General features: G+C 42.9%; 2 protein-coding genes across 3 annotated transcripts; both read right to left on the bottom strand.

Moving 5' to 3' along the window:
* Window positions 1-5381: 5381 nt before the first annotated feature.
* Window positions 5382-6993, bottom strand: LOC144410364 (uncharacterized). Its single transcript, XM_078106781.1, has 4 exons — window positions 6718-6993; window positions 6548-6589; window positions 6312-6425; window positions 5382-6094 (listed from the first exon to the last, which is right to left on the bottom strand). The coding sequence occupies exons 1-4, from the start codon at window positions 6850-6852 to the stop codon at window positions 5981-5983; spliced, it is 405 nt and encodes a 134-aa protein (XP_077962907.1). The 5' UTR covers window positions 6853-6993; the 3' UTR covers window positions 5382-5980.
* Window positions 6994-7185: 192 nt separating this feature from the next.
* Window positions 7186-22655, bottom strand: rad50 (RAD50 homolog, double strand break repair protein). Of its 2 annotated transcripts, none has more exons than XM_040182339.2 (28): window positions 22570-22655; window positions 21660-21797; window positions 21385-21468; window positions 20834-20985; window positions 20532-20717; window positions 20192-20396; window positions 19544-19672; window positions 19195-19360; window positions 18873-18931; window positions 18298-18432; window positions 17903-18109; window positions 17512-17694; window positions 17127-17284; window positions 16856-17031; window positions 16205-16442; window positions 15527-15716; window positions 14548-14674; window positions 14131-14324; window positions 13636-13746; window positions 13263-13355; window positions 13034-13147; window positions 12765-12892; window positions 12558-12659; window positions 12191-12313; window positions 8585-8670; window positions 8339-8481; window positions 8074-8207; window positions 7186-7859 (listed from the first exon to the last, which is right to left on the bottom strand). In XM_040182339.2, exons 2-28 carry the CDS (start codon window positions 21786-21788, stop codon window positions 7673-7675), a joined length of 3939 nt encoding a protein of 1312 aa, XP_040038273.1. In that variant the 5' UTR covers window positions 21789-21797; window positions 22570-22655; the 3' UTR covers window positions 7186-7672. The 2 variants fall into 2 exon arrangements, with proteins under 2 accessions (XP_040038273.1, XP_040038271.1); XM_040182337.2 differs by having other exon boundaries at window positions 22469-22639.
* Between the last annotated feature and the right edge of the window lie 754 nt (window positions 22656-23409).

The raw sequence follows: 23409 nt of genomic DNA, 5'->3' as shown, positions 1-23409 counted from the left end.
CGTATTGATATCATAACGCACTATGTGGTAAGCTGAGCTGAAGGCTTGGAGGCGTCAGCGGCATGTGGCGACTGAGGGGCGCTTGAATTATTCAGCGGCAGCTCAAAGGTGTGTTGCATTTTCTCATGTAAAAATGGAGCTGTGTTCGGTCCTAATGTGCAATATGTTTGATAGGGACGCTCGTTTAGAATCAATCGTCGTGCAAGCTGATTAGCTGGTGTTCCGAGGAGAGATTGACAAATGAACAAAAATAAAACCGCAGAGGAAGAGATAGAAAGTAAAAGAGAGAGAGAGAGAGAGAGAGATTGAGGGTGGTTGCTTGAGATGTTTTCAAGCAGAGAAGACCTCTTTTGACAGAATGAGGATGAAAGCTATGTTTAATTGCTGCAGAATGCATGCACACACACACACACACACACACACACACACACGTGCGCACACAGGGGGTGGCTGTCATCCTCACGAGCAGAGTGAGGGAATTCAACGAGGGGAGGGGTCGGAGCCGAGACACCCAGAACTCAATAATTCATCCTGTGCCAGCAGCAACACATGAGAATGTGAGCAGAGCGAAGGGAGACAGCTACCTCTGCGCTCTCTATTAGTCACCTTCTATTATCATCACAAGACGAACCACGGGGACCAGACTGCTGCTGGAGTCTGCACGCACACCTGTGTGCACTATACACGTTAGGACACACACACACACACACACACACACACACACACACACACACACACACACACACACACACACACACACACACAGCGAGATTGTGTTACTATCTAGAAACTTGAGGCTGGGGTGAGTGGGGTGTTGCAGGTGCCGCCCATCACCCGTTCCTGCACGTCTTCCTTCTCTGAAGGCCTTTTAGGGTTGATTCTATTCAGATCATGGCAAGATGGACCACGGCTAGTCGTTTTGTTTCAAAGGTACCTCATATTTGATCTTTTTTAATTGTCACATTACAGGTTAAGATCTTAAACACATACAATTAAAGCCTTGGTTGAACAGCATCAAATAAAACAACCTAAAAGTATAGAAAATCAGCTACATCGACATTAAAATCATATTTGTAACAACTCTGAGACTTTAGCGGGCAAAGGTTTGAACTTTTAGGTAGTTTAAGGTATGCTGATACTACCTTAGCAAGAATACTTTTAAGTAAATACAATTGTAATGGAGTATTTACATATCTGATTACGTCTTACAGCAAATATTGAGATATGATGCCACAGGCAGAGCGGAATGATTGGCACGATGATGAATGAAACAATTAGTAAATATATCAATATATTGTAATAAAATGAATCAATAAGACTTTTGATGAGAACTTGTACCTGCTTGTGACTCGACGGATGTCATGATAGAAACCAAAATCACCATAAAATGAACTTTGAATAACGCAATCATTACCACATCTAAAATGCTTACCGAGTGCATTGAGTGACTTTGTGACATGAAAGATCGTTGCTGTTATTTCACAGCGAGCGTCGGCTCTGCAGCGAGAGCAGTGAGACGTCTGCGTGAGGTCAAATTGTCTGCTAACTAACACACCGTGCATTATGTAGAGCCCACTGAGATGTGCGCGCGCACACACACACACACACACACAAAAAGAGATATCAGCACAGGGAGAGGGATCCTTCTTCATAAGGAATGTGAAAGACAGTTGTGTGATTCATATTTCAGCAAACATTAATAGCATTCTGTCATTTCACTATATGTTTCACTATAAGTGCAGTAAATTTTTATTCTGCAAAAACACAAAATAAGAAGGTGGTATTAAAAGGACAAAGGAGGAAGCAGGACAACAGTATTACAGTCGCTCACAGTCCCTCATATGTATACCTGCTTAATTCATTCAGTGGGCCTGCAGAACAGTATTATATACTGCATTCATTATTCAAGTCCTCTCCATTATCAAAGGGCCCAGAGAAATGAGATTAAATCAGCCAGAAATAACTCACTGTGGCGTGATTTCTTCCTCTACGAAGCACTTAGCCGCTCGGTTGCAGGGTTAGCACACAAACTCAGATTAGACGAGATGAACACATAATCACCATATAGTCTGCTGAACATAATAATCCTCTCCAAGAAAATGCGGCTGTAGATACGAGAGAAACGGGGGGAGACAGGAAGAGGAGACGAGGGGAAGGATTTAGGAAAGAATTGTTGGAGGGAGGTTTGAGGAAGGGAAGGAGGGTCACAGAATATGAAAGAAAAGTATAAAGAACAAAGGAAAGAGACAATCAGGAATACCAGAAGGAAGGAATGGAATAAATAAAGTCTGGGAAGGAGGAAGTTAGATAAAAGAAAGGGAAGCCAGAGGGACACGAGATGTGACGGAAGAGAGGGAAGGAGAGAAGGAAAGAAAGAGGAGGACTAACTCCCCGGTTGACGTATCCGTCATTCTGACTGCCTGGATTTCGTTCTTTTCATTTCCAGGTTGATCGTGTCAAGGTGAGCGCGTCCCTGCCGGTCCGAAACCGTCTGACACTAAACTTGTGAGACAGGCGGAGCGCCCAGAGGACGCCACCGCCGAGAGGAGGCGAGCCCCCCGGGGGGCCGTTTCCACGGCACCTTAATTAGCTCTTCACTCCTTTTTTATGTCGATTTTTGAATTTTTTAAGAGAAATTGAATGTGAATCCCGAATACGGCAGTTTTATGTGAGGATGCAATCAAGTACAAAAGACAGATGGAATTGTAATGGAATTGCTTTTAAATAAACATGTTGAGAGCAGCTCCTTCTTCTTTTTGTTGCATTTTCAAACATGCTGCCAACAACTGTTGTGTGTAACTGTTAAATGTTCTCTAGAAAGCCCAGAAAAAAGTTTTTAAAAAATCTTACAGGGTAAAGAACTTCTTTCCAAGTCAAATGGGATCAGTCGAGTGCCACAAATGAATGGAAAGTACTGTTGAACCATCTGAATCCTTTTAAGAATATTACAAGTAAAGTACAGGCCATGGAAGCACTTTGTCCACAAATACACCCGTTTGTAAAAACACCTCATGAATAACAATCCTGCCGCCTGTAACGTAAACCAGAGATAATTACAGGGCCTCAAAAAAAAAGCATCACGTTTGATGGAAACACATCGTTTGATAGCACATGTGTGCACTCTGTATTTCTGATAGCCCCGAGGGTGGGGGGTTGGCAGGGGGGGGTTGTGTAAACAAGGAAGTGAAAAGCAGCTCGGTGTTGACGTGTTCCGCCACCTCGGACCCGTATATACAGACTGAGGGCACATGGGAAAACAGCGATGCCAGCGCCACTGATGGCAAACTGCCCCCCCCCCCTTTCAACTCCCCATCCCCCTTTCTCTGTGCTTTTGAAGACAGACATGAAAACCAAGCCAGGGCACAGTGGAGGAGGAGGAGGTCCCCATGCCGATTCAGCCAACCCCCCCCCCCCCCCCGTCTAATCCCACTGGCTCCAGGCCCCGAAGACAGCCCCGAGGCCAATCGACCAGGAACGCAATGAAGAAGCAGCGGTGAGCGCGTGCACGTGTGATGAAGAAAACAGAAGGCATGTGCATCAAGGCCGTCTGAACGCAAGTTCTGCTCCGGGGTCAACTCGTCCGTCTGCAGACAAAAGGAGGTCGATGTCGACGGGACGCGGCCTGACGAGACGTTTCCAGCTGATAGAACGTTAACAATCACATCAGGATGGAGAGCAAAGATAGTGTGATGCGGTTCGGTTTGGGGTTAAATTGCCTCGTGGCGATTCAACATCATTTGCATACTTTCAAACACCCCCCCCATGGGGTTTAGAGCGTATAGCCAGGATAACAGGTCTAAACAAATCTTATTTTATCCGTTAATGAGGCCACAGGATACCACTGGTAACTCAACATCAAACAAAGTGTCTTCATGGATGTCTGATTTGGGGCGTTGTGATATACTGGAAATAACCGTTGTATTGTGAGAAAAGAAGAAGTATATATTGATACAAGGTTGATGTAATTTGTGTAAATGATCACAAATACTCGCTGGGAGTGATTTGTTTCTTTTGGTGAAGTTAAAATGCTGCACATCTTGATGAAAAAGTAATAATGAAATTATAAAAAATATATAACCCCGACAGATGTCATATTTCTCATTGCAGTGCAGCTTTTACTTAACAAGTTCATCTTCTTATTGTACAACGCTCGACCGACCTGAGAGTTTATTTGTCCTTTAAAATCAAAAAGGAGTAAAAATTTAAGGATGGGAGGAAAAGTATTGTGAATGATTCCAACAGTTCTATAAAAAGAACAGTTGAAAAGGAGAGTGATTCTCTTTACTTAGTAATGAGGGAGCCACGGTTCAGTAGCCCGTGTACACACAGCGGAGAGCCACCGAGAGCCACATTGCATCAAGTCACCGAGTGACGGGTACATTGTCCAAGGCGAGCGGGAAAAGAGTGGTGGAAGATGTTTCTCCCAGAGAGCTCCTCAGTCAGGGCGGGCAGCTCGCCACAGCCAGGCACCAAATGCATCTGTGGGCGCGGCACCGATTGGCTGAGAGCACTGTACGAAAACCAGGGTCCTTCTTCAGGGGGCCGAATGGAGCCATTAATATTTGAGCAAATCGCTTGATCTTCTAAACGTTTCTGCATTGCTATTTTCTGCACACATGAATAAAATACTTTCATTGAGTTGTTACCCCTAAGTAAACAATCAACAGATCGTTTGAGCTTTTGGCTATTTATATGTTGAACTTAAAACTCTGAAAAAACTATTTTGAAATCAGTAAAAATTTGAGGTTCCACTGTTTAACACATAATGAAAACTTATATCTACCCAACGTGAAATTTCCCCCCATTTCGGCTGCGGGGGGAAGTTACGTTAACGGAGAGTGAACCGCGGTGACCGGGCCGGGAGATGACGTGCTGGCCTGAATGTTGTTGGCGCGCATTGACGTAGTGACGTCACATCGCCAGCTGCAGAGCCTCGTCGGGGTCTGCGAGGCCGGGGAGCCACGCCCCCCTCTGCTGCATTCACGGGCTTTTTTGTTGTTCCGTTTTTTTTTATTTTTTACAACAGGTATCCTGTCCGCGCGTTATTACGGAGTAATACAACAGTTCCTTTCTTTTACAGGTAATCAGGACACGTCCTGTACCAAGGCAACTGGTTTTCTCGTTGCCACTTCAGAAAAATACAAACGTTAATGTTTCCCTTGTCATGGACAAAAGATGTGGTCATTCAAACAACCAGTGTATTAGCGGCGTGTGTACCTGCATATGTTTTAACGTCACGTGCTGCACAACTGGCAGTTGCAATGTGACTCAACATATTTAAAGAGAACTAAAATTGATGGTAAAGCATATTTTAATACAACTGCAACATATAAATAATAGTGGGGAGAATAAAGAACAAAGCATTTCCATACACACTCCACTCATGGGCAACACAATTTATTTTTTTCTGTATTCACCTATTGCAACGCTGTGTGATATTACAATAAATATGTTGTACATATAATTAAGAGCTTTAACTTATAAACTTATCTTAAATACAATGCAAACAATAAAATAAATATCCAGGTGTTTGGACACCCGGGTCATAATAACGCCCATGGTTTATTTTCTATGAAAGCTGTTTGAGTCAAGATCCTTTTATCAAGTCGTTAAGAGTGAGCGCTAAAAACAGCTAACTTCCCATTATTGTAGTTTACTTTAGTATGGACGGGCTGTGCATTTTGCCAAGGGACTGCAGACATAAATTTGCCAATATATTAAGTCAATATCACGTCAATCTTTGTAAACATACTGTATATAGCTGCTCATTAACAACAACAAACAATAATATATGAAAAAACAATTTAGCAACAAGTTCTACCGTTTCAATATCTCTATAATCACATGCCCCAATCATTTGCTTCTTATCACTATCTTTTTTTTTGTTTTGTTTTATTTTAAATGACTCACTAATAAAGAAATCAAACACTCAAGGACTCAACACTGACAGTCGGGTCGCCCGTCTGGGAGGAACTCCGGCTTAGTTCATCATGTTGGTGTTCTGGATACACTTGACAAGGTCCTCGAGAAGTCGCGGAATCTGTATGCTGTTGTGATGAGTCGTTCCGTTCTTTAGTAACACTGCACAGGTTTGCTGAAAGACATCAAGAAATCAGAAATCAGAAATCAGTCAGTTTAGCGCACTATACTTGCATTAATGGTTCTCAACAACTCTTGCTCAGTTTATCTTGAGGCAGGAAACAGTGTGTGTGCGTGTGTGTGTGTGTGTGTGTGTGTGTGTGGTGGGGGTAATCATTCTTTTGTAACACAAGACTGTCTCATTTTGCAAATATAAAAAGTGAAGCTCTTACATTTTGGGCTCCGTTAAACATCTCCAAGTTTCTCACAATCTTCACCTCCTCCTCCGAGGAATTTTTACCGAAGTGCTTACGCAGGATTTTGTGCACTTTGCAGAAGAAGATGCTCTGTATGGAAGACAAGCAATACGTTTGCATTAAAAAAAATAAACTAGGCAAGCACATCATAAATTATGCAAAATGGCCATTGTAGTTGGTCTTCTTTCGTTGCTGCCAATCAGAAAACTTACATTACAATTGGCCAACTCTTTGACATTTTCCACAAAGTTCCCCTGAAGCACAGAGAAAAAAAAGACAATATATTATTTTAGGTTTTAACGAGATCAAGCACCAATGAAGTGTTTAAATAATGCAAACACAAAAAAAGTTACATAATAGTGTTCATCTGATGGGAGCTTACCATACGATGAGTCCCATTGTATTGTTGCACCAGGTCAATTATATGGTTTAGGTTTTCCCTTTGGTTAAGTGGCAGAGCTGAAGCGTGGAGCAGCGCCGCAGCGGAAACCAGCAGAAAAATCATCTTCATCATCATAGTAGCTCGTCGGCTCAAGACCTTTGGAAGAAGCTGTTTCAAGAAGTCTATGAAATGATTCCTCAATTGTCAGCTTGCAGCTTGTTCTGAGGTCTTGACTGAGAACACCGACATTTATACTTGCTTTGCCCACGCCGTGGCCACGTTTTTCCCCTTATTAGAACTACAAGAATGAGTAGGCATTTGAGATAAGATTTCTTTGATTAATCTGCGGTTGGTGAGCAACGTCACTTGCATCGAGCTACTTTTCTTAGAAACTGAACCGACGGGATAGACAACCTAAAGAAGGTTACATTACATTACTCAAATGAAAAAGAGACCCACTCGCAGATGTCAACCCCAAATCCTTCAAACAAGGTTTAATGCCAAAGCGTTGAACACAAAGCGGCGAACATTGAAACAGAACTCATCCTTCCGTTACCCGCGCTGGCCAGCAGATGGCTACTGGACACTGTACAAAGACCAAAAACATCAGCGCCAGACGGTTTGTCGTGAAATGTGGTTTGTGATGTCATCCAAAGACCAGGTACAATTATCAGCTTTTCTACAAGCACTTCACCAAGAACTTTCTCAACTTATTTTAGTGTAGAAAACAAATGTTTAGGTATTGCTACATTTCTGGAAATGGCTTTCCGGCTCGAAGAAGAACAAGAGGACGGAGACCTTTGTGCAGAAACGTCAAGGTTAATTCTCGTTTTACAGATAGTCGCTAAATGTGCATGAATACGCTTTCCAAGCAGTTCCTATTCTACCAAAATCAACTGAACAAATCGACATTTGTGCAACCGAAATGAAAAAGAGTTGGGAGTCAGTTGTCTGCTCAGTGGAGATAGGTGGTGAGGGAGGCGATGCTGCACTTGGTGATCTCGGAGTTCTGGTCCTGGTTCTTTCGGATGCGGTAGAAGTGCTCGATGTAGCTCGAGCGGCCCAGCAGCTCCACAAAGTCCTCGTCGTGGGTGATGACCAGCAGCTGGAAGTTGCGCTGGCTCGAGCGACTCTTGATGATTCTGGCGAAGCAACGAGCGAGACGAGTCAGTCACGTAGTGCCAACCAGATCACAAAGGAGCCTTTGGTTATTGTGTTGACGCAACGCTCGAACGGCCTACAAAGCGTCGTTTGAAGATTGAGACCTGGTTTCGTGGAACGCATCGCGTCAAATACGGTCCGCACGAGTTTCAGGTGAAAACGTGTGTGTGTGCGTGTGTGTGTGTGTGTACTCACTCTACGAGGGCGTGTGCCAGTGACTCAATGTTTTCTCGGTCCAAGTTGGTGGTGGGCTCGTCCAGGGACAGGATCCCACAGTTCAGACAGAAGGTCTCGGCCAGGGCAAGACGAATGATCAGGGACGCCAACACCTGCACACACAATGTCATAGTGTTAGGGAGAAGGAGAAGAAGAAGAAGGAGAACAAAACCTGAAACTCCATTGTAGTCATCTGGTTTTGTTTTGTACTTTACTTGCTTACAGAACCAGAACGTGCAGGTACCTTCTGTCCGGCACTGCAGCGTCCCCTCATGTCCAAAGGCGTGTCCCCTTTGACCATAACTACTCTGTAGTTGTAAACCCGGCGCTTCACTCCAGCGGACGCGTTTTCGTCGACATCAGACCTGATCTCCACGTACTCAATGTCTGTAGAGGAGCCAAGAGGGAGCGATGAAACACAGAGGAAAGAGAACCAGGCGCTATCGAACACGTCAAAAAAAAAAAATAGTTCCGAAAAGGTGAGACGCACCTTGACCCCTGTAGGTGCTGCGCCACAGATCTCGGACGATCTTGTTGATCTCGTCCATCTTCATGCTGTGGAATTTCATGATGGTTCTGAGGAAAACAAAAATAAGCTAAAAGCTGTAGACCGAAATGTGGACTAGATGCCGTTTACCTTCCCGAAGCACAGGCAGCTACAAGACATTGTTTGACTCGCTTTGCCCAAGAGACACTTCCAGTGTGACCATCGGGTGACAGAGAGAAGCAGACCCGGGACTGTGAATCACAAGCAAATTGTACGTTGAATCGTGGACACTAATTGAAGAATATCAACGATGTTGGTAGGTTAAAATGCATGGGCAGCAAATGGCTAAGAAGTGCGTTTGACGTCTTGTGTGTGTGTATCTGCGATTACTTTCCCGTAGTTCACAACAAGCGACACCGCTTCCTATGGAAGAAAAGTGGTCATTTAATGTGGATGAGGAGAGGGCCGATTGAACGGGTTGGTTCAGAGGTGAACATACGGAGCAGGTTGCAGACGACAGTGTGCACACACATGAAGGGTATTCATGGCAGACACGGACAACCTTCATGAAGCACCATTTAGATGTTGTTGCATGCAACTGCAAGCTATTTTCTGATCATTCGCTTAAAAAAATGATAGCTTCAGCATTTTATTTTTTTTCTCTAATAAGTCAATATAATACTGGTGGAGGAAAAATATGTGTACGTCGATATAAAAGATATGAAGGCCGGACACTGGAGGCGTTTTTCCGGCGTACTAGGAATCCTCTCGTCTACAATCTGACAAATGGATGAGAAACTCCAATGTGGTTTGAAAACACCAGCGTGATAACAGCATAACCAACAACGCTTCTTCTGAAGCCCATATTTGGTGGTTAAATATGTATTTACAGTATTTGGTCATGTGACAAGAACACAGGGATTTAAGATTTTTAATTTTTCTAAATCATTTTTAGACATCTCGCTGAATATCTTTACTAACTAAATCTGCTAAAGTGATGTTTCAGTCCCATGTGGAGTTCATTAAAGCTGTTTTTCAAAATAACTATAGAAAGCAATGCTTTTGTTTTTTTTAAATGCCATGGAATTAACATCACTGTCAAGTGTAAATAAACAGATTTTGATATTCAGTTTTGACTGCAAGTCATTTTACAACCTCGAAACAGAATGTAGGCAGTCACGGCTTTGTCTTCAGGAGTTTAACCGTAGTGAATGACAGACAAGAGCTTTATACAGATTTGGTTACCACTTACGAATCAAAACATCTCACCGTGACACAACTTTCTGTGTATTAAAAAAGAAACTGTGACCTGGATGTACGGCCTGCTTTCGATCTTGATAAACAGACGCGGCGCCAGAGCAGGCTCCCAGGCCGAACCCACACACATGGGTAAATGCTTCTGCTCTCTTCTCAGATGGTATCTGCGACTTCCCGACGCTTACGTTTGCTTTTTTATTCTCAGTTAGGGTGTCAAACTGATCCATATATGCAAGAACCAAATAAATGTTTTACCACTACAGAAATTGATTTACATTGGAATTTGGCTGAAATGCTTTCCCAAAAGAAAGTCACTGAAAAAGCGCATTGAGCAGAAGCCTTTAAGCTCTTATTTCTGTTCTTATGAACTCAATAAACCTTCCGGTGTTTTGATTTGATATCAAACTGGTAGTTATGTTGTTGTGGTTTGCTGTCCTGCTGAGAGAGGTTTCCAATTCAAACAAACCTGAAATCAAGTAAGGTTAATACATACATACACTACATATACACATACATATATATATATATATATATATATATATATGCGCCGTGGGATTAAACAACGCCGACGGTCAGGACCTCTAGCAGTGTTACCGTTGCAGCAGCGGCAGCAGGTAACTCCAGCTCTGCAGACACCTCAGGCCTCGCCAGCACGAAACTCAACATCACAGTAACAATTGCCAAGTTTATCTGTAAAGACGTGCGACCCTACAATGTGGTTGAAAATCCGGGGTTCTCTAAATTGATCCAAACATTGTGTAATGTTTACATTAAAAATGGCACTTGATTCAAATAAAAGCTTAATACATGTTCTATTAATTGTTGTTTGTTTGTTTATAATATCCATAATTAATTTAAACCTGATTTCCTTACAAGAAACAACAGGGATCTCGGAAACTTTGCCTGCACTGTCCAGTAAAGTTACTGAATCGATTTCAAGTCACTGAATTGAATCGTTCTAAATTAACCCAAATCGTCCATGAATCGAATCGGCAACCATGAATCGCAATTCGAATCGAATCGTTGTTAAAATGAATCGTTACACCACTACTTTAAGCCCTTATCTCTGCCCTTATGAACTCAATAAACCTTCCGGTGTTTTGATTTGATATCAAACTGGTAATAATGTTGTTGTGGTTTGCTGTCCTGCTGAGAGAGGTTTCTAATTCAAACAAACCTGAAATCAATTCAGGTTAATACATACACACATATATATATTGTTCTATTCTTATTGTTTTCTTACAGTTCTTTCTTTTGACTTAATGACATAAGCACTACAACACAATAGGTAAACAAAGTAGACTAATTATTTTTTTTTTCTACATCTATGATTAGCTAACGGTATACTGGACTTGCAATAATATCCTATTGTATCATGATTGATAGATAATTAATGATCAGCAGCTGGTGTGCCATGTCGCTTTTTTATACATAACTGATACGATTGAGATAAATTAGCAGTATGTTAATGCTACTGCTGACCGTTCTGACAATATAATAAACTCCAAAACGTAAGGGCGCAACCGGCCTGCAGGTTCCAAACACAGGTCGCTCTTGCGGTGATGAGAAACTGCATCAACGAGCCACCGTCATTCTTAATTATTGGCAATAGTCAGTCGTTGAAAGCTTCCAGGTAATGAATGTCCAAAGCCCACAGTGTCAGTAAGGCTTACAAGACGAGTGACATCACGGCTCAAGCCGTGAATTTCCCCACATTAGACCACTGACTTCCTGTTTTAACAATCTAGGGTGGGTTTGAAAACTTCAAAGGGGAGTAAAAAGGAAGACACTGACAATACATCTTACAACAGGAAACTACAAGAGCTGTTGCAACCGATGACGTGCTACAGCTGACACCGCGTCTTAAATCACTACGGCTTTCTAAGCACATCCTTTCCAGGAGCAAAATCAAATGCTGATCGATTATTTTGTGTGTGTTTCTTTGCAGTCTTCTTATTATCATTAAAGGATAGATTTGGGGGGGGGGATTTATTTTAAAGCCAAACATATCCACCCACCTTGGTATGTTGCAGTCTTACATTTCACAGCCTTTCAACATATGATTCTATTCACCTCTGCGGTCCCACATAGAGTTTGTTTGCTCAGATCGGTTTCAGTTTGTGTCACCGCCTACTTGCGTGTACAGACATTGCCACGCTGTTTGCTTCTGCGCACAACCGTGAGATGCTTTTGTCACATTAATATGAAATCATTTCCAGACGGCGTTCTCAAGTAAAAAAAAAAAAGAAAAAGAAAAAGAGACTATTCATTCACTGCACCTATTCAATGCATCGCAATCTCTGATGAAGACTTTGTGGTTAGCACCTACTTCACATGCACGCAGATACTTACTGATCGAGGGCCTTATAGTAGAGATCCAGGTCTTTGATGACCAGCTCGGTCGTCCTCATGGTTATCATCTTGTTCTTGTAGAGCTCATCGGCTTTGTCGTACTGATCTTCTCGTAGCTCTTTTCTGTAAGCAATCAGCTTCAATTGTTAAAGATACCATGTCATTCATTTTAAGCAGCGCTGGTGGACACTAAAGTTGGACAGACGGTTGGACAGGAACCAGCAAAACCTGCAAAGTTATTATTCTTAAAGATGTTCACTCGAAAGAGCTTATCTCCTGATTACTAAACATGCACTGACAAAGATATGTATCTTACATATTAGATTGGTATTTGAACACCTCAGCTGAATCGATCTGCATATCTCACCTGCAACCCATAATCTCCTCCTCAAACCCCTTTTGACGACCAAAAGCGATGCTGCGGTTCTTCTTCAGCTCCTCCAGCTTGCGTTCGGCCTCACGGTGTTCGCTGGGCAACCACAGAAAGCGATGAGGTGGAAACTTTGTACTACTAAAGGGACTTGGGACGTCTCCAAAGGGTTAACAGATGTATTGAACGGCGTGGTGCCCTTACTGGCGTAGCTGCAGCACTTGCATGTTGCCCATGTCTTTCATTAGAGCCTCGCGTTTCGCCACAACCTCCTTCAGTTCCTCAACACGCTTCCTCAAGGTCAAGTTGTCCTGCAACCAGCGCTCCTGGACCTGGCAATGTAAAGCATGAAAAAGTCAACCCCTCTCGGCTGCATCCTCTAAACGGGTGAGGTCGTTTACGGCTTTATTTGGAAAGCAGAACGAAAGAGACAAAGAAGATAAGGAAGACGATGCTGGTTGGGAAGGCCGTACCTTTTGAGTGTCTATGTCCTGACGGACGTTCCCCATCTCCTTGTTGACCTTCTCTTTGTCCTTCTCAGCCTCGTGGAGCTGGGTGTTGGTTTCTTGAAGCTCAGCCTCTTTTTGCTTGAGTGAAGAAAGAATGAAAACATTCACACTTCGATATGATGGGTGATGTCCCTCACTAATTGAACAATGGAGAGTCACAGTGCACCACGTATGAAAGTAGCAAACACGTTACCTCTTTGTATTCATCTTTGCCGTCATCAACGTATTTGGTGATGTCTCTGACCAAGTTGGAGATCTCCTTCACTTTATCTTTAATGGTAGTGATCTGTCATACAGAAAATGGGAGAAAAGTGACTAGTTTGACATTGAAGTCATTTAGGTTTAACATTTAAATCATGGTAACTCACTTTACAATATATATTTTCACAATTAAATATACATAGGGGTTAAAAGTAAGGGAATATAAACAAGAAACACAGAAAAAGCCTATCGTCAGCACTTCATCAATAATCTTCTGAGGCCAGTCCCATGCGAGTGAAAATCAACATCACGCTGATGAGAGAAAGGCTACAGTCAATGAGCGATAAGAGTGAAAATGTGTCCACCTTGTCCCGCCCCTCTTCCTGCTTCTGTCTCTTGTGCTCCACCAGCTCCTGCTTCTCCTGTTGCAGCTTCTCCAGGGCGGCAGACAAAGGGGAGAGCTGTTCTCTCGCCTCCTGGTTGGGCACAAAGTGAGAAGAAAAGTGACAACACGAAAAACAGGAATGACTTTATGAATGAAAAGAGCACAATGTGATTATTTTCCCCCTTAGTGCGTCTACATGACGTCAGAACGCAGGATGCGCACACTGCGAAGATACCAAAACAGAAGTCCACATATATACGGAAATAAATCGTAAAAGAAAGGTGCAAACTGACATAAAACAATCAAAAATCTCCACTGCATTCTCGTTAACGAGAACTGCAAAAGATGAATAGACTAGACACTATAAATAATATCGTGTGCAGCATTGTCCCGTGTGACTCCACTAATTCACAAGTGCCTCCACAGATGCATCTTCTGAGGAGTAGCTCGGATCAACAGAAGCCATAAAGTGTACCCTGATGTCCCTGGTTAAGGCCTGCAGTTCAGTGGCGAACTCGATGCACTGCTCCTCCAGCTGCTGCTGTTTCTGCATGTCACTGCTCAGCTGCAGTTTCTCTTCCCGGGTCTCATTTACAGCACTTTTCAGCAACTGAATCTGATCCTGCTGGTCCTGGACCAGCTTACGTTTCAGCTCCATCTTGCTGGAGGCTGCAAGTACAAAAATGAAGTTAGAAATGGATAAAGACAAAAAGGATTACACTTCATCTCAGTCGACAATCTGCTGCTGGGATTCAGATGACAAAATGAAGACCAGCATTTAAGCAAGTTTAGAGGCTAAAATAATTCGATTAAAAGAGGATTAAAGAAAACTGGTTCCAAAACCACGTTAGAACTGAAGAGACAGGTAAATGCCTGTATGATATTGTCTTACTGGTATCTAGCTTGTGCTGAGTCTCTTGTTTCTCCCGACTGACTTGCTGGACGGTTCTGGTCAGGTCCACTCCCTGAAGCTTGGCTGCTTGCTGAGCTATTTTCTTCTCCAACTCTTTAAGGTCCATCTGGACAGAAAAAAATAAGTAGTAAAGTGAAGAAAGACACTTTGGAGAAGGGGGGTGTATGTACCTTTCCAGGAATTAGTAAAGTCTTAGTGATTCTTGAATCAGAACTAAACTGCCAGTTGTAAGACTTTTCTTTTGTCCAACACAGCTGTTATTTGTCACTTTAATATCATATTAAGAGAGAATAACGACTCTCATGGGCTCTTTCTGTGGAATCAGCAGACAAGTTTCAATCCGTTCTTTTAACTTCAGTCCATTTTCTAATTTTCCTACCTAACAATATTTTTCATCACCTATTCCCTCTACAGCGGTGGTAAAATGAATAACATGTTTTATTTGTAATGATACAACAATAATTTAGCTTTTTAACTGCTATGATGTATAATACGCTATACGAGTAGTGTTGGGAAGTCAAACAGGGCCTTTAGTATCTACATTTTTTCCCGTGAGAACATCTCCAATCAACTTACTTTAGTTTCTCACCAAAACTACATTTTGCAAGATAACATGAGGGCATGTTTTTTGACTTAATATCTTTATTTCGACCGTGTATGTGTGTGTGTGTGTGTGTGCTGCGCTTTGTGAGTAATGTTTACCGTTTTGACGTGTTAGCCTCAACAACAAATCCAGTAATCTCACTTTCATAACTTACTGACGTCAGTAAGGGAGAGCACACACACACACACACACACACACACACACACACACACACACACACACCCCCCTTCACTCCCCCTCCCCCTCCCCCTCCCCCCCCCGTTTCACTGCCAGCCCTTATCTGTAGAGACAAGGGCTGGCACAGGTGTACATGCTGGAAAGGGACAGCGGGGGTCAGAGAGCGTAAGACGGTACCAGGTATCTGTCCATGAGAGAGATGTCCTGCAGGCAGGCCTTGGCCGTCTCCTCCTCAGACATCAGGGTACCGAGCAGAGTCTCCTGCTCCTCCACGTTGCCCTTCAGCCTCTCGATCTCTCTGTTCACAGTCTGCAAGCGGTTCCTCAATTCCGGCAGCTCCTTTTCCTGAAACTGTACAATGGACTGCCTTGGGGGAATGAAAAAAAGAATATAAATACATGATTTGAGCAGATAATAAAAGCATTGCATGCATTTATTTAGATAGCGTCATCCAACATTCAATCTTACTCCGTACTTTGTGTAAAATGAGAACATGGCTCCATCTAGTGGAGTAACACAAACGTAACTCAGCACACAGACAATATACTGTATATTAATGTAAAGCAACTTATAACCAGTAAAAGATAAACGCATAAGGAAAGAGCCACACTCAAAGCCGGGGGAAAGGCCAGCAGTCAGAAGAAGGGAGATAGTGTAACTTTCTTGGACTATGCACTATTTTTGACTGTTTTGCTCCCAAAGGACACACAGGTCACTGAGTTGCACTTACGAAAAGAGACAGTTTTTAGTCTCAGCTTCATCTGAAAGTAGATTTCACATATATATATCCCAGGAGGCCTGTACTCTAGTGGCGCTATCACACCATCTGTGTCAGAGAGCCGACTGTCTTCATACCTGACAGGTCGGAGAGCCATCATCTCATCCCTCCGCTGCTCCTTCCTGTTCAGGTCCTGCTCGGTGTTTTTCAGCTTGTCGGGCACCAGGCGGAGTTTGGACTGCATGTCGCTGATGACTTCCTGCAGATCAGAGTCGGAGGGGAAGGTCCGCTGGCACACGGGGCAGCAGGGCTCCGTCTCCTCGGTCAGCTGGCTGATGAACTGCGTGTACACAGCGGTGGCTCCGGCTAGCATGGCTACAAAAACACAGGTGAGAGGAAGAGAGAATGCATATGTTACTACTACTTAACATACTTCTATGTCTGCAACACGTCAAGAGTAACCGGCATATCCACTCTGAGCATCGATCACTGCCACCATTAACCGAATAGTGTCATATTGATGCATTACACTTATCCAGCAAATGGAAAGCATTGGATGTTGAGTAAAACACGGTGCACATGCTAAGGACACCACATTTTCCATTTCATTGTGAGTGAGGTGAATGTTTTGAATGAAGTCCTGCCACGTTGAGGTTAGGGGCATAGGCAGGGGACCATCTCAAATAAACAATATACAGATCTGTTTCTTATTTTTGTGAAACCTCAAGTGACATCTCTTTACGTGAAAGTCTAAAGACTCCTTCTCATTTTCATTTCGAGGCGCACACCTCTTTGTTTGGAGATCTTCTCCAGATCCTCTCGTAGTTTGCCCAGGTCCTGCTCCAGGTCCTGACTGCCGCACACATTGAAGAACTTCTCTTCGTCGCTGGCTAACTGCTGCTCCTTTTTCCGCACCTCAGCAGCAATGTGGCTTTTATTCTGCTCACTGGATGCCAGGTCCTTACTGGGTGTTGTGAGAATGACAGCATGATACAACCGATTGCATTCACATTTGTGTTTCTTGCGTTGTGAGCGTTACTGTAAATAAGTGGTACTAACTGGAGTTTGGAAAGTCGGTCCCTGGTACCGTTGATTTCCTTAGATTTGCCATAGATCCAGTCCTCCAGCTCTCTCTTGTTGGGAAAGTGGCCTAGCAATGACACCAGCTCCTCACTGTGGCGAGACTTGATCTTACGAACCTGCTCCTCCTTCTCCGTCTGGAGGAATGAAGTAAGAGGGAAGATGAGCGGAGATCTCACAGAGGAAAGGAAAGGCGCAGGTTAGGAAGGGAGGATAAAGAGGAAAAAGGAGGGCGAGGAGACGTTACGCCCGGGTTTAAAGGGGCCACTCCATCACTTAGGGAGGAGTAGGAGGGAAAAACAATAGGAGAAGAGGAGAATTCTCAACACCAGTTGCCTTCCAATGAGTTTAGATGACATATTACCTTGTCCTTTTTCAGCATGTCCATCTGGGTGCGTGCGGTGGTGTGCGTATTGAGCATCCCCATCTCCTGGTCGAGCTTTCTCTGTGTGCGGTCAAGTTCAACCTTTTCGCTCTGGAGCTCCACCACCTCCGCCTTCAGCGCCTCCACGTTGGAGCTCTGAACTGCACTTTTCAGCTCACGCTCCTGAGGATGAGAAAGAAACAAAAACACAAGCATTTTTATCCGCTTAGCTGATCTTGCTGCTTCATACTGTATTTTGCAAAAGTTATCCAACTGGAAAGAGGGTGACAATCAAAAAAACAACAGAACAGATAAAAAGCATACCTACATACACACTCTCTCCCTTTGGAAATGCAAACCACCTCATCACAGCCCGCGTGTGTACACCCACCACTTTAGCCAGCTCGTTCTCCAGTTCCTGCAGGCGGCTGGACGAACCCTCCAGCCTCTGCAGCTCTGCCCTGATGTTCCTCAGTTCCTGCTGCTTCTTTCCCTGCATGTCTCCCTTCAACTCCGCCGTTCTCTCCAGGCCAGTCTTCTTGTCCCTCATTTCATCAATGGACTGCTGCTTCTGTTGCTCTTTTTCCTGCAGGTCGGCCTGAGTGGCGGGAGAAATAAGAGGAAGGAATCAGCTATTACATTAGCAAGACAGATTTATTCATGAACTGGCTGAATCTAAAATATTTCTTGCGGGTTAGAGTTCAATTTGAAATAACCGTTGAAATTGCTGTTTAACAGTGTTAAATGCCACAGCAATAATGAAAGTAGATATCTGTATTGTCTTACCATAACCTGATTGATTGCCACTCTTTCCTGCTCAAGTCTCTGTGCGACGTGCTGATGGAAGCTCTCTAGCTGAAGGGCACTGAAGGGTGGCCGGTCGAAACCCTCCATCTCCAGATAGGACGACAGCGAGCGAACCTGAGAACGAGATATAAGCAAGGATTTCTGTCACGCAACTTTTAAAATGAGCATTCTTTTTGTTTTTAGACAAACATGCTTTTACATTCTTAATTAAATGTGTCCTTATTGCAAACCACAAAACTCTTGATCAGCACTGTTTATTGTTGTCATTCACGGCTATGGGCAGAGAGCGCGGCGGTGCGGGAGAGAGAGGGCGAGCGAGAGGTCCGCGGTGTGGGCCGTTAGTTAATTTACTTATTTTTGTGTAGGTAATATGTTCTTAAATACGTTTAAACTTAAATCAAATTACCTATACACGAAGTTATGCCTTGTTTTATAAATTTGTCCTGTCATTGACGTGCCTAATGCGCAACCAGATATTCAAATATGTCTTTTTTTTAAAGCGAATATTCGAATGTCCTTTTTGAGCAGTTTTGACAGCCTTACTCCCCTCTCACCTGATTGTCCCGGTTCTTGATGTTTTGAGTGTGGTGGTCAGCCTTCAGCTGTAGAGAACCTGCAAAAAGAGAGGTGGATTTTAGCAGCCAACTTCAGAAAATAGACAGAAGACCTGTTTTCCCATCCTCCTGTCCATCCTTCTTTGAGAGAACAGCAGGACTTGTTTCGACATCCAGCCAGTGCACACAAAAGTTGCATGCCACCAAACAATGCTGCCTTAAAGGGAGATCTAGAACAGGGGTTTATATCGGGCTGGGAAATTCAGCAAAACGCTACTTAAGACTGGGACACGTGTGCATGTATGATGCGTGGTGTGGGTACCTTGCTCTACCAGGAGATCAGCCTTGACTCTGTGGAGTCTCTGACACTCCCGTCCAGCTTTCTCCAGATCCTTCTGGCACTCAGTCAACCTGCGCTCCTTCTCTCTCACAGTCCTCTGGTGGTTCTGGTAACTATCCTGCAGCTGCTTGTCTGAACCCTGGAACACCTGCGGCGTGCACAGTTCACTGGCTTAAGAGTGGCGCTGAAGCTCAATGGGGACGGCTTAGCAGGTTTCCAAAAAGGATTTTTGCCAATGTGTTGCCTCCATAATCAGAGTCCTTTGGAGGTTGAGCACTGCTTTTAGTGTCATTTCTATATAACGACTGTAGTTTAATTGATGTTATGTTACCTGTTCCATGGTTTCCTCCAGCTCCTTGTTATCTTCCTCCATCTGTTTCTTCCGGCTGTCTAAAGCTTTGATGTCATTGTCCAGCTTCATTACTTTCCCCAGTTTTGTCTCTATATCGGCCATTCGAGCCTGAAAAATATCAATAGAAAAAGTTGGGTTTTAGCTGCTGGGCTCTCCAGTTGACCAAAATGCTTTCACGTCTACTTCTCAGGATAGTATAACTTTTACTGAAACTCACTTGATTCATATTTTACTTGGTTATACATTTGTGAATTGATTGATAATCCAATATCTAACAATTGCTTTGGGGTAAAACGTTTGCAGAACAGCTGCAAAATTAAGACGTTTCTCTCACCTTCTGTATTAATACATTTAAAACAGTGAAAAATAATGTGATAAGTGGTCTGCTTGCAAATGTATCAGTGCACCCATCAATGTCTCTTATTCAGATAAACATTTGCTTGAACTAAATACTTCAGAGTGTGTGTGATGCTAAAATTACTAAGAAGTCTGGGCAAACTCATAGCACAATGTCAGAAAGCTTAAGAAATCTATTTTGTGGGAAAGATCGCCACACCAACGCAACAATCTTTGTACTTGATCAACACACACAACCAACCTCCAGTTGCATCAACACACACAACCAACCTCCAGTGGCTCAGTCTGGCGCTCTATCTGCTGGATGCTGTCTCTAGACGCCATCAGCTGGGCCTCCTTGGTGGCCACGGTTTCCCTGATCTGATGGGCTTTCTCCTTATTCTGCTTCAGGTAGCGTAACTCCAATTGACACTCTTTGACCGTGTGACCCTTTTTGACACGTAGCTGACGCATCGTCTCCAGAGCCTTGATGTACCTGAGAGGAAACAAAGAAAGTAATACTGAGTTCCCTCATGTAAAAGCGACAGGCAGGTAAATATTTATATATATATTTAATGCATGACGTCCAAACATAATAACTCTGAAGGCGAGCGTTACGCGTGGTCTTTACTTGGTTGCAGCGAAGATGGAGTCAAACTTTTCTTTGAGCGCTTTGCCCTCGCTAAGCGGCCAGTTGGCCTCTTCTTGGTGACAAAAGATGACGTTATTCAGCACAGCCTTCGACACGCCCATTGCGGAGATCATCTCGCGATCCACTTCTACACACTTTGACGACAAGCTCTTTTTCTCCCCGTCCCTGGGCGAACGAGGAAGAAGGTCACATGGTGGGAAAAAGGTTAAGTACGGTAAATATCAGTCCAGAAACCTTTTGTATTTGTTGTTGTTGTTGTTGTTGTTGCTGCTGCTGCTTACTTTATCCTGGAAATGACCTGCTCCAAGCTTTTGAAGGTGTAGTGCTTTGCCTTCTGAGTGCAGGACATGGAGCGGCTGATGGTCACTTTCTCTCCGCTGACATCGGTGAATAAGAGTCGAATCTGTGCCCGCACGTCCGTCTCGTGGGCGTCCTGGTATTCACACAGCAATATCTCACTTCAACAAAGGCAGCCTAAGTGGTTCACATCTGACAGGTGATATACGGTTAGGATTCAAATAGTAAGGGAAAATGAAAAAACGAAAACATAAATTAACTTGTTGTAATGATGAAGCCATCTCAAACACCGATACATACATCCAAATAAATAAAAAAAAGTCGAAAGCTGAAATAATAAAATGCATAATCTAGTTATTTAATATTATGATAGGTGGGTACATTCAAACAACTTAATTCATACTACGTTTGCTCTTGTTATGAAATTTCCTTCAGTGTTAGTTAAACACTCGATGGAGCGAGACGCGTTTCATTTTAATAAAATAAGAGCGTATCCAAGCGTATTATGCCTCGAAGTAGAATGGAGCCAGCTGACCTTTGGATCGTGAACAAATGCACCTCCTTTAGATCCAGGGGGAAGTTCTCCTGACGTGGCATACTTCAGGCACTCAATAATAGTCTGGAAACAGAAAACAAAAACGTTTATGTCCTAAAAATATGACGTAGCCGGTCCTCATTTTGAAATACCTGTTCTGTTTTTTTTTGCCCTAGCTTCATGCAAAATATAAAAGCACATGCGGTCTAACTTTCTTGTTTCTTCTGTACAGGTCAGGCTTCACAATCAACCTTCGCTCTCTCCGGAACTCGTACCGTTTTTCCTGCTCCGTTGGGTCCAACCAGCACGGTCAGCGGGGTGAAGAATGTAATGACTTGTTTGTCTTTATCCTCAATCCCAAAGCTCCTCACCCCGAGGATGCTCATCTTGTCTATCTTTGACATTTTGGCTTTCTGAAAGAGAAAAACATAAAAGGAATAAAGTGAGGAGGAGGAAAAACTCAATATTCTCCAAGAGCACGTGGAGAATATTCACCTAAAATATATCTGTAGCTACACTGATTTTCAGGATAATAGAACAAAATTGGTGATGCACGTTATCAATAAAGTATTGTTATCAAAAATACATTTTTGAGCTGCTAAATTTCATAAGATTTAGATTTACAATATATTTTTACATGAATCATGTGAAGATAGTTTGACAGTGTGAACAAACTCAATAGACCGTAAAACTGTTGTATATTTATGGTCTTGCTATTGAAACAATTGAGAAATAAGGCCGATGGAATGTGTACTGTAATACGGTATCATCCTTTCACAATGAACATCATCTCTTTTCCCATCTAGGATCTCTGTTTTATCGTTAACTGCATTGTAGACATCTCTCTGAACCCTAAATTTGAAGAAAACGGGTCTTAGCCTACTTTAAATGTGAATTGCTGAATGTAATTTTAACCTGGCATGGTTACATTCTTAGTTTAGCTTTGCATGAGCCAGCTGGGTCTAATCCTTACAGCTCACGTGAACATACTCGTGGCTGTCTGTCAACTCGGCAAGCTAATGCTAAGTAGCTAGTATGGCTAATCGACGTGCTAAGCTGCAGTATTTTATACTGAGCGACTCACTGTTCAACAAAGCGTTTCCCCGCGGGGTCAAACGAGAATGATTCTTGGTCGAAGAGTGCAGACGTGTGTGCGTGTGTTTGCCCTGAATGTATCCCTCCTACCGGTGTTGTTGTGGTTCACAAGCGAAAGTAAAGTTTTCGCGCTGAAAAAAATATGACGTAGTCGGCAACCTCTTACTTCCGGGTCTGGGAACGTGAGCATAGAATAGAAACCTATAGAACGGCAATGCACACTCAAATCCATTCATTTTATTTTGTACAGCCCAAAATCAAGAAACATGTGAAATTGCTTATTTTCACGGGAAAGTAACTTTTCTTCTCCTTCACCTCCTTGTAATACGTATATGCCATGATAAAAATCGTATCTGTATTCTGAGAGAATAATATAATATATGTCTTTACTTGTGGTAGGGCAATTATTATGGGACTTGCATCCCTAAAATTCTTATAAAAATACAATAGGATAGCTGGTATTATTGTATTGTACCCAAGCCCATTGGTTCTACTGGAGAGTTAAATTATTGTTTATTTCTAATAATTTGTTTATTAAGTTTCAGTCATTTACTAAAACAGCTTGGTATATATATATATATATCTATATATCTATATCTATATATATATAGATAGATATATATATAGCTATTCAAGTAGGTTTATAGTACTCAAAATGTTTCTGGCAAGCTCTCATTTTACAACTTTATTCCACAAGAGGACAGTGTTTCTCTGTTGAAAAGCCACAGCTGCCAAAATCCCACAGATCAAACCATGATCTGCTCTCTCCTCTCCCCATTTTGCCCTTCACTCATTTGTTAAGAACATTGCTGCGATAGCTTCAGGCTGTTTGCCATTGCAGTATCTCAGAAGCCACTTTGATAGAAATAAGATGCCTACGTTCCAAGCCCACGCCTAAAAGCCGCTTGATACAGAGTATCATACGGAATA

The sequence above is a fragment of the Gasterosteus aculeatus genome, chromosome 7 (genome assembly GCF_964276395.1).
Source record: "Gasterosteus aculeatus chromosome 7, fGasAcu3.hap1.1, whole genome shotgun sequence".
Lineage (NCBI taxonomy): Eukaryota > Metazoa > Chordata > Actinopteri > Perciformes > Gasterosteidae > Gasterosteus > Gasterosteus aculeatus.
The sequence above is the reverse complement of the archived record's forward strand: the minus strand, read 5'-3'. Positions and strand labels throughout refer to the sequence as shown.